This window comes from Coffea arabica, chromosome 2e, assembly GCF_036785885.1.
Source record: "Coffea arabica cultivar ET-39 chromosome 2e, Coffea Arabica ET-39 HiFi, whole genome shotgun sequence".
Classification (NCBI taxonomy): Eukaryota; Viridiplantae; Streptophyta; class Magnoliopsida; order Gentianales; family Rubiaceae; genus Coffea; species Coffea arabica.
The window spans coordinates 2269035-2279201 of NC_092313.1; the positions used below are offsets into that span (position 1 = coordinate 2269035).

At 37.0% G+C, this 10167-nt stretch overlaps 2 protein-coding genes across 4 annotated transcripts; one reads left to right on the forward strand and one right to left on the reverse strand.

Annotated features, from left to right (window-relative positions):
- Positions 1-266: 266 nt before the first annotated feature.
- Positions 267-5705, reverse strand: LOC113730051 (uncharacterized). Of its 3 annotated transcripts, none has more exons than XM_027254487.2 (7): positions 5550-5705; positions 5362-5454; positions 3609-5259; positions 2949-3007; positions 2460-2588; positions 1620-1755; positions 267-1138 (listed from the first exon to the last, which is right to left on the reverse strand). In XM_027254487.2, exons 3-7 carry the CDS (start codon positions 4311-4313, stop codon positions 800-802), a joined length of 1368 nt encoding a protein of 455 aa, XP_027110288.1. In that variant the 5' UTR covers positions 4314-5259; positions 5362-5454; positions 5550-5705; the 3' UTR covers positions 267-799. The 3 variants fall into 3 exon arrangements, with proteins under 3 accessions (XP_027110288.1, XP_071934182.1, XP_027110289.1); XM_072078081.1 differs by having other exon boundaries at positions 5362-5450; positions 5550-5648; XM_027254488.2 differs by having other exon boundaries at positions 267-1184; positions 5362-5686.
- A 616-nt stretch (positions 5706-6321) lies between these two features.
- On the forward strand, positions 6322-8520 carry LOC113730052 (large ribosomal subunit protein eL36y). Its single transcript, XM_027254489.2, has 4 exons — positions 6322-6433; positions 6784-6888; positions 7897-8096; positions 8276-8520. Exons 2-4 carry the CDS (start codon positions 6787-6789, stop codon positions 8304-8306), a joined length of 333 nt encoding a protein of 110 aa, XP_027110290.1. The 5' UTR covers positions 6322-6433; positions 6784-6786; the 3' UTR covers positions 8307-8520.
- The last annotated feature ends 1647 nt before the right edge of the window (positions 8521-10167 follow it).

Genomic DNA, 10167 nt, shown 5'->3' on the forward strand with positions numbered 1-10167 from the left:
GGGCTCCGGCATGCGAAACTATATAAGCCCATTAAGCCCAGAGCCATGCTAAACGCCCATTAAGGCCCAGAGATCGAATAGAATGGGAGATTGATTCTTTGCCTCTCTCATCCACTTAAAACAAACATATGGAATGGAAAAAGTTTATGTTTACAATTGACTGCTTGAGCCACATTTTGGCATCAATAAAATTGACTGCTTAAGTTTATTATGTTATATTTTATTTTATTTTTTGGGTGATTTGGGGAGTACAATTAAGCAAAATATTGGTACAAATAAGGCGTGCTGTGTTGCCGTCCAGAAAATAGGCTGCAATTTGACGCGCATAAGGCCTTTCTCAATGCCAGCTCAACACTAAAGCAGTTCGGGCCAATGAACAAAGCCCAATGGGCCAAATCCAAAGACATCATAGCACCTTTACTTGTACACAAATCAGACAACTCTTTTATGCGGATGCACATATATATTATATTCACAATAGCGGCTTCCGCCTAATGCATCAAAGAATGCCAAGATATACACGTCGTTCTATCTCCTGCATGCATTCACAGTACAAACTTACTAAACTTTAATCGAAAAAAATGTCGTGCACAGCCCCGCAACACCATCAATATCCGATGCTGATAAGAGTTTGTCATCTCATTCACCTCTGCAGCAAAAGCCACTCTTCTTGGATAAAGGAATTAGTGTCTTGTATGGAAGAGCTCGAGAGTAATAACATCCTTTTTGCACAGACTTCCTTCTGAGATGGACAAAAGGGGTCCACCAAATCACCACGGGAAAGGCTGCAATCATAATGTTACATACTTGAGTCATCAGTGAGTGGCTTTTTCAGTAACATGTGACCTTGGTCATCTTTCTCAAACAGACGCTCAATCAGTTCATCCCAGCTTTCTTTTGCCTTGCTTCTGTTTGATGAACCAGAAGAAGAATCACCACCTGTGCTGTGGGATTGTCTACCCTCTTCATCTTGGAATGTCCCATATTGTGAAGGGGAAAAGGCATGAGGAACAGCCAATGTTACAGCCCTCCTTAGAGCTGCCTTGTGCTCCTCGCTATGCTCTCGCGCAATCGACTCCTGTTGCTCCATCTTTTGTCTTGGTGGGATGTCCAGACTATGATCTTTCTCAATCATTAGCTGTGGCATGGTAAGGCAATAGGTTGGTCCAATCAATGATTCAGGTCTATCATGTGAAGAAGGAAAAGGAGGAAGGTACCATGACATACAAATCAGTATCATGCTTTCTTTAAGCTCAACAACTTCAAGAATTTGGACCAACAAATAAAAGAAAGAAAAGGAAATTTAAAGGGCTCAGAATAACACAATTACCAGTCCAAGAATAATAATTTGACTCCAAAGAAGAAATGATGAAATCGTTGAAAGATGTCTTGTAATGTTCAACTTACAGACAAAGCATTTGTATTAACTGGTTAGACTAAAAACCAGCTTGACTCAGAAGTTGGGAAGGAATCTTGAGCTCTTACATGGAAAATTAGTGTACTCCTTGGTAAACAAATTATTTGATTTTCACAATCAAAATCAAACATTATATAATAGAATACTGGTAGGCCTTCACTCACTGGCAATAGATGAAAGTATAAAATTGAAAGTAACTCACCTCCAGGGCCCTACTGGATTCTCTCTCTATCCAAATGATGGCGTGGTCTGACGTGGCATTACATGATAGAACTATGTGCTCAAATCTCCCATCCACAGGCACTGCAGTTCTGACAACTGGAGGATACCTTCCACACCTGACAACAACAAATGTATAAAGAATGATTACAACTGATATTCTCCACCATTCCATAGATTTATACACAATTACCAGACGCATATGCCATTTTCTACTTCTTCACACGAATCATGACTCAGTCACTCTTTGTTTAGCAGGAGAACAAGTTCAGATTAGCAATTGGAAGAAAGCAACTGATAAAAATAAAAACACAAATTGATCAAAAGCCTCCTTGCGAAGCTAAAAGTTTGTAATGGCTGCAGTACAAGAAGGGATAAGAAGGAAGTATGGGTCCTTATATTTGATTTGATCAGTTAGGTATTATTAAGGCACATTCCAGTTCGATTCCCCACCATCTTCAAGGTGCATAGATATCAGAGTTGAAGTCTTTGCAATATTAGCTTATTACTCAACCTGTTTAATATTAGCTTATTATATCTATAACTTCAAAAAAATCTGTAAGATCTTTCATTATTCAATGTTTGCAATATTAGCTTATTACTCAACCTGTTTAATATTTGCTTATTATATCTATAACTTCAAAAAAATCTGTAAGACCTTTCATTATTCAATGTTTCTTCATGATACTACTTTGTAGTAGCGGAATATAATGAGATATTACAATTCCAATAACCCATAGTGCGACATCTAAAAACCACTGATGATTTTCAAGAGAATGATTGATGACCATGGTAATGGTGAATTAATTTTTTGTAGGCTTACCTAAAAGGCTTTCTCTCCACAATGTGATAAAGGCGACCAGGTGCATAAAGTCTCCTTGGATCTTTGAGCATCTTCTCCTCTGATATGCATGTATCTCTCATGCACCTTAGGCACAATAGGCATGGCAAACTGTCCAAATTGTAAAGAAAAAACAGTAAGATAATAAGGCTTGAAATAAACTAAAGTTGACATCTGATGACATGGCAAAGCAAAATCTTTTGATACCATATACAAAAGAATAGAGCATGTCATACCTTTGAGTGAGCCAACTACTTTTATGGACTCTAATTAGAAAAAAAATAGGAATAAAGGCAAAAATTAGATTAAAATTGAAAGCTTTAAGGTACTTTGCCCATCTGTTTTATTATAAATCCCAAAAATGAATTGCAAATTATAGTGTTTGTGATCTGTTTAATATTTTGCCCATTTTTGCATTAACTTCCCGGTGCAGTAGCAACAGGAAGTGCAAAGCTTGAAGATGGTCTTTACCAGAAAAGTGACTTGAATATATCTTCCAATGGGGTGGCTGTACGAGGCAAAAAGTCATCCTATTACAGCAAAGAGACTCATTATTAGCTGTGATGCACATGTCATCAGTGTATTTTCGAAAAAGAAACTGAAAAACATAGAAAGCAGTTGGCAGTATTACTTCCAAACTCTTACTACAGTATACACTATAGAGGGCTTAAAACTGAAATTCCTGCAAGCTTAAAATGTAAATGGCATTAATCAATGGAAGTAGTATGCAGTCAAAGAAGAGCATAAGGGTAAAAGCAGAGAAAAGGAAATGCAGACCAAGATCCTATGCCTTTGCCTTGACAAAACTAGTGCAACTGGTTAACCACTTGGATTAGATTTCCCCATTCTACCAGGGGGATAAAGAAATTGTTAAGCATATGGTTTTTCACATGCTAGAAGTGGTAAAGTAGAATTTCAACTAACCAACATACAAGACATATTCTATACAATTCAACTTCCATGCATCTGATTTGGTGAAATGTAAACTTAAAGGCTTGTCATGAGTAAAATAGTGAAAACCTCGAATTCAGGGACTATTTGCATACTTTCTTGACCATGGCAGCATGTTTGCATTCACTTAGTAGCTTGAAAATAAACATGAAAGGCGGTGAGAAATATTTAGGAACTTGCCTGAAGCACAACAGAATTGATGACGTCTGCATACCTCACTGCCAAGTTTAGTGACATGCATCTAGCAGGTGCCATAGCATAACACCTTATCCTCTTCCTCTCAATATTTCCCAACCTATCAAGATTTTGCACCACCAACATCGTCAAAAGTGCCGCCACGCCTGCCCCAAGAGAATGTCCTGCGAATGTTAGAGTATAATTTGGATAATCCTGAACCAGTTTTTTCAGAATATCACACTCCGCATCTAATACCCGTCCGGCAGCTTTTAACAAGCCATTATGCACGTACCCTCCATCAAGCTTTTTCATTCCCAACTTGTTATCCAAGAGAACAGCATAATCACTCTCCTTGGCCAAATTAAGGCCTCTAATGGCAAGAACTATATCAGCATGATCATGATCGAGATACAACTGATAAGGAGGTGCTCGTCCTAGTGTATGTTCGTAAGTTCGTTTCAGGATTATCAAATCTGGATTAATCCCATAGCCACCCGAAGGTTCCCACAGAGGATGCCGAAGATCATCTTCATAAACAGAAAGTATGTAGCGGCAGAGCCTGGGTACAGGTTCGAATTCTTCAGCGGTGGCAAACCCCCAAGTCTCGCTGTCATGGCCTGCAGTGTGGAGACAGCGTTTCCAGGCCCAACGGGCACATGCTATACAGTAAACACACTCAAGGATTGGGAGGCCACAAAAGATTGACATTGCCAATCAAATTGTAAATATCTCACATAATTCCGAAAAAACCACCGACTAGATTTAAACTACTGGGCATGACTGCGGGATAATGACTTAAAGTGAGCTATTTAGGTGAGAACGGTCAGAAACTTGGAGGGCACTTAAAAGAGTATATAGCAAAAAGACAAGTTCATAATCAGTTTACTAGTGCAACCCTCCAAATTTGAATGGATAATTTGAATTCTATGAGTTCGTGGTAACCAAGATCGAGACTTTATTCAGTTTTGCAATGTTAAAGAGGCCAAGATTAGAATCTGCTCAATTTGCTGGAAAAAGTCCAACTAATTATGCACGTCTCTCTCGGCAATAGGCCTTGAAAGAAGAACATAATCCAGGATATGATTCAAACAAATAACTTAAGACCAAAATTACCACCCTCCAAAAAATACGAGCACTAAGAGTAACAAGAAGCATTAAAATGCGATCCACCCACTAGGAGATAGGTAAATAATCAAGAGAGGAATAAAGTACTGAACTTGATCGAACTTACAGAAACGATTGTTAAAAAACTATAAGCTGCAATGTCCAATACCAGTTAAAGATCAATGTAAGAGAAATAAATACACAATTGGCTTTCTGTTACTTGATCCCCTCAACAAGTGAACAAGTGACTGATCATCTCTTTGAATCATTAAGAGGAAAATGGCTGGACATTTGTTTGGCTAAAGTGTGAGAAGCCCAAATAGTAGCAGATTCGTGCGCTGACCACTTATCCAAAGAAAAGCAGAAAACGAGAAAGCCGAAGCATCAAACCACGAGCAAGATTTTGCTCAGGAAGTCGAAAGCCCTTGGACTTGAGAGCAACCTCGTTTGTTGTTGAGGCTCCACAATGAACTCAGATCACGGAAGCATTGAGTTATTTTGACTGTCAATCATTGAGGGGATGGAAGAGTTGGCCACCAAGAGGATCAATCTGGAGAGAAAAGAAACTACTATAAGGTAGAGAAAGAAGAATCAAACGAAATTTGGTGCGGGGCGGGGAGAGATGAAAATGGGCTGGGCGTTATCGTTATACCTGCAGGTCAACTCGGACTCAACTACCCATTGGAGTCACACAGCGTCACTCAGCACTCAGCAGTTTTTACTATAGCAGTTTTCTAGATTCTTTCTATCAACAACAAAAGTTAGCTTACCACTAATCCTTTTCCGGAAAGGAAAAAAAGCTTACCACCAATCCATTTTATCAACAAAAAGTTATCTTACCACCGATCCATTTGTCATTTGCGAGTTTTTCCCTGACGAGATCTCAAAATCTCCTTGATGATGGGTAGTGGCACAAACTGTGGAATTCTGTGATTTTCAATGGACATATGGCCATTTCATTCCATGATGAGACGCCCAACGTTAGAAGGAGGTCACGTGACAACGCTCGTGACAAAAAATGAAATGGAATAATCTCGGAAACCTCCCCTTATGTCTTTGTCAAATACCACTAGCCTCCACTTAAATTTTAGAAATATCACGTAATATAATAACACTAAAAAACAATCCCTAATTTCATGAGAGAGACAGAGTAATTTGATTCCTTGCATTTTTCGTTATTTTTTATGGAAAAATTACTGCAGCGATTTGATATATGTGAGGGAAAAAGATAATAGAAAAATGTGATCACGGAAAACCACGACGTAATTTTCTAACAAAAAATGGCAATCCAAACAGTATTTTGCTATCCTCCACGCTAGTTTGTCTACAATCCAATTTTTGACTTTATAATATGAGGTTCATAGCAATTACACCGTGTACTTCCATGTCTATATTAAGGGTTTCTTTCACGCTCAAATACATTCTTTTTCTTTTTCTTTTTTTTTTAAATTCAAATTACTCCCTGTAATCACAGGTCCATAGCAATTACTGACAGACTTTTGGAGAGGATCCGCTGGTTTATTACGTGGGCTTTGTCATCTTGATTGGACTTCATACAATGAGGCCGACTATTGGCCCATTCCTTCAATGGTTTCTTAATTAGGATCTGGACCCACAGTCCAACCCACTCCGTCAACACTAATATAAATTTGCCCCCCCAAAAACCCTAGTTGTCTCACAATTTTCAGCCTCCGAAGTTCGCCGATCAAACGAATTGAAAGAAGGTAACCCTTTTCGAGTTTGACTAGTTTCTTCTTCTTCTTCTTTCACCTGATAATGCTCAGCCATTAGTCTAATACAGATATATTTCTGCTGTTTTTGCATTTTGTTATGTTTTTCCACCCTCCCCCCACTTTTGTTATCTACACCATTTTCCGTGAATTCACTAGTTTTCAAGTAGTAAGAGCTTTGTCTTAAAGATCCCGGATTCAGTTTGCAGGTCTTAAAGATTCTTGTTAAGAATTGGACTGTAATATTTGGATGTTTAACTAGAAGTTATGATTTTTTTATTTGAATAAAAGTCCGGGCGATATTCATGCAAAAGTAGACTAAAATGTTTTGCTTGGTGAAATAGGTGATGGCTCCGAAGCAGCCAAATACAGGGCTATTTGTGGGACTGAACAGGGGTCATGTTGTCACCAAGAAGGAATTGGCTCCCCGCCCTTCTGATAGGAAAGGGGTACGTCCTTTTCTCCTATATATCTTGGCTTGTATCTTATCAGTTGCTCTTTGTATGAATGCAAAGTTTGCATCAACTATTGCTATTTCTTTTCTTTTTGGTTGATTTGGATCGTATCGAAGCATTTCGTAGTAGTTTTCTTTTATTTTCAAGTGGACTTCCCTCCGTGTATTGCATGAATTTTGCGGAACAGAAAAATCTGAATACAACCGAAGCAAGTGTATGATCTTGTATATGTTTGTTTGCGCACTTAGTGAAGACATTGTGAACGTCTGGGTCTTGTTTTCTTGGCGAATTGTGCTGCCAAATTACAAATTTTATCCCAAAGTTTGTTACAAGTAATCTGTAATTTTGAAGCCTTTGGGAATGACTGAGATTTATTGGAATTTTTACTTTCGTATTGTGTTGGTTGCTCAATTAGAACCTAGTTTTATCTTTTTTCTAGTGAGGTTTATTATAGCTTTGTAATTGTTGTAAGTTGCATACTTTTTCGGTGTGAAGCTGATGTAGTTTGTTCTGATTTTTGGTTACCGCCAATGATATACAATGTATGCTTCATATGTTCCGTCTATGACCCATATATTGCACATTATGGTTCTCATGGTTCCCTGTCGGTCTTGGATGACAATTGCCTATGAGGACAAAGATTGGTATGAGCAGCAACAGCTAGTCTGCGCACCTGCAATGAATATTGTGGGGGTTGTTACTGCCATGACTAATGAGCCAGTATGCTAATCTGAGGCTTTTTATCAGCCTTAATTCTTGCATGCTAAAACATCCAGTTGTGTCAGGCATTTTTTTTGTTTTGGTGGCCCTCCCTGCCCAGGGACATTATTGCAAACATATATCAGAAGATTTTATTAATTTCTCTTTGGTTATGATCAACTAGTCTAGGCTTCATGTTGGCATTGTTGAGGATGGGACTGGGTAGTGCACATATAAGTTGTTTGTCCTCTTTATTTTATTCTTTTCTGTTTTTTGTGGCTTATGCCATTTTTGGTGCCACAGAAAACAAGCAAAAGAGTGCACTTTGTCAGAAACCTCATAAGGGAAGTTGCTGGACTTGCGCCATATGAGAAAAGAATTACTGAGCTTCTTAAAGTTGGAAAGGACAAGCGTGCTTTGAAGGTAGCTAAGAGAAAGTTGGGCACTCACAAGAGGGCAAAGAAGAAGAGGGAGGAAATGTCTAATGTTGTCCGCAAGATGAGGTAAATATACCTAGCCCAACTTGCCATCAATCCATGTGGGAGAGAGAGTAAATAAATAAGAAAACCAATCTAGTGTTTAGTTAAGAGGCTTCATTAAAGAGTAAAAGTCACTGAAGGCTTTGCTTGGACTTTTTTTACAAACTTTTGTGGCCTAAAGATCTTTTGTTGGATTTCTGCAGGGCTGCTGGAGGTGGTGAAAAGAAGAAGTGAAGCCTGTTTTAGTTTGTTTTGTTTTGCTATTTGAAGAACTGAGTTTTTGTCAACAGGCATTTTAGTTCATGAATTCAGTTAGTTTTACCATGTATTTGTTTTTCATGTAGAGAAGACTAAGTCTATGGTTAAGGAGTAAGGACATGATTTTGAACGAGTCTAAATTATGTAGAATTATGCTTTATTAATTCAAAATGATCCATTTGTCAGTCAAGATTTTCACTTTTTCTAGTTGCAGATGGACTATTTTTATGTGTTACATGGAATTGCTATGAATTGTGAAGCCGTTACGTGGGGAAACTAGGAATTGTTGTTGCCTTTAGATTTTCTGATTGGGAGTAAATTGGGACGGTTTGTGATGGGGAAAACTATTTGTTTTCGTTATAAGAGAAGCATTGTCTCTCTCTCTCTCTCTGTGCGTGGCGAGGACGTGGTGGGATTTGCAACGCGCCAATTGTGAAGTTCTTGTGGATTGTCTCTGGTCGTTAACCCCCTCCTTTGGAGTATAGCAGTTGATTTCCCAAGGAGTGGAGTTACCTATTCCAATCATTTTCTAGAAGAAATTATGCTTCATTTGAATGGCGCATGGTCTTTTACATTCAAAGCATCGACATAGATAATATGTTTCATGAGTTATGCAAAATTTGTGGATAATCATGTCAATCTCATTTTGGAAAAATGGTGTGTATCCATTGTAATGACTAAAAATGGTGTGTATTCATTGTAATGATGTAATCGATACTATTGTTAGGTAATTATTTTTATATGTTTTTAATTTTCATATAGTTTTTTTGCATCATACATTACAATTTCTTCTTAACAGATACAATGTTAATATAGAAATTAGAGATTTCAGTGGTAACCTATACCTTGCTCTTCAAGATAGGCATGCATGATTTATGTTTCGTTGTGATGCTTCTTATCTTTGAGATTTAAAAACAGAGGTATACATTATTTATATGTATATATTTTTATATAATATTATTTACAAACTGTCTAAAACAAAAGATAATTTTGAATTATGTATACTTATAATTGTCAGGAAAATGGAGGTGTATTGTTCGACCAACATATTAATTCATGCAAAAATCGTGAATTCTCATTTATAGTACGAACTCCACAAAAATCAACAGAATTAATTAAATTCCCAATACTGGCGTTCGTACTTAGAGTTGATTGGTGTGAAGAATGTTCACACCTTCGTAGAAGATTATCAAATCAAAGACAAAATGTTTGTAAGTATTTCATTTACTTATCAAATTAAATATTCAATTATATTTAATTGGACTCTTATATCGTTCAATTTATGATATAGATTTCTATTTTTTTCAGGATCCAACCTTCATCAAAGTGATAGTGTATAAATAATGGAGATGTTTTTATCATATTTTGAACTATTGTTACAAAGTTTCATTTTTTTAAACATACTTTCATGTGCCATTGATTATAATATTTTACTCTTTTTAAATTGCTCCATAGATTCAAAAATTACAATTTATTGTGCGTAGCACGGGTATTTATATTAGTTTAGTTGAAAAGAAGAGCATGTTTCCACAGCCATATTGCTTATAATATTGTTAAAAAGAGTTTATTTCGTGGTAAATAAATATTGTGGCTTGTGTACGTTACGGATCGATGTTTCACGATAAGTTGTCATAGAAGAACGTTTTCACGTCGGATTTTAAGAAGAGTAAACGCATAAAAATGCTACGATAAGTAAAATAGAAAAATTTTAAATTTTCTTCTACGTGTGTAGAGCTTTGTTGTCAAGCGAAGAGTCAATGTTCTAAATTCTACCATTCCAGGTTGATTTCAGACTAACCCCAATATAAATATATATATATATATATTTTTTTTTTTT

Coding starts and splice junctions, on each gene's coding strand:
- LOC113730051 (XM_027254487.2), bottom strand. CDS start 4,313: ATGTCAATCTTTTGTGGCCTCCCAATCCTTGAGTGTGTTTACTGTATA. Junction 1,756..2,459: donor GTGGAGAGAAAGCCTTTTAG/GTAAGCCTACAA, acceptor TGTTGTTGTCAG/GTGTGGAAGGTATCCTCCAG. Junction 1,139..1,619: donor AATCCAGTAGGGCCCTGGAG/GTGAGTTACTTT, acceptor ACCATGCCACAG/CTAATGATTGAGAAAGATCA.
- LOC113730052 (XM_027254489.2), top strand. CDS start 6,787: ATGGCTCCGAAGCAGCCAAATACAGGGCTATTTGTGGGACTGAACAGG. Junction 6,889..7,896: donor GCCCTTCTGATAGGAAAGGG/GTACGTCCTTTT, acceptor TTGGTGCCACAG/AAAACAAGCAAAAGAGTGCA. Junction 8,097..8,275: donor AATGTTGTCCGCAAGATGAG/GTAAATATACCT, acceptor GGATTTCTGCAG/GGCTGCTGGAGGTGGTGAAA.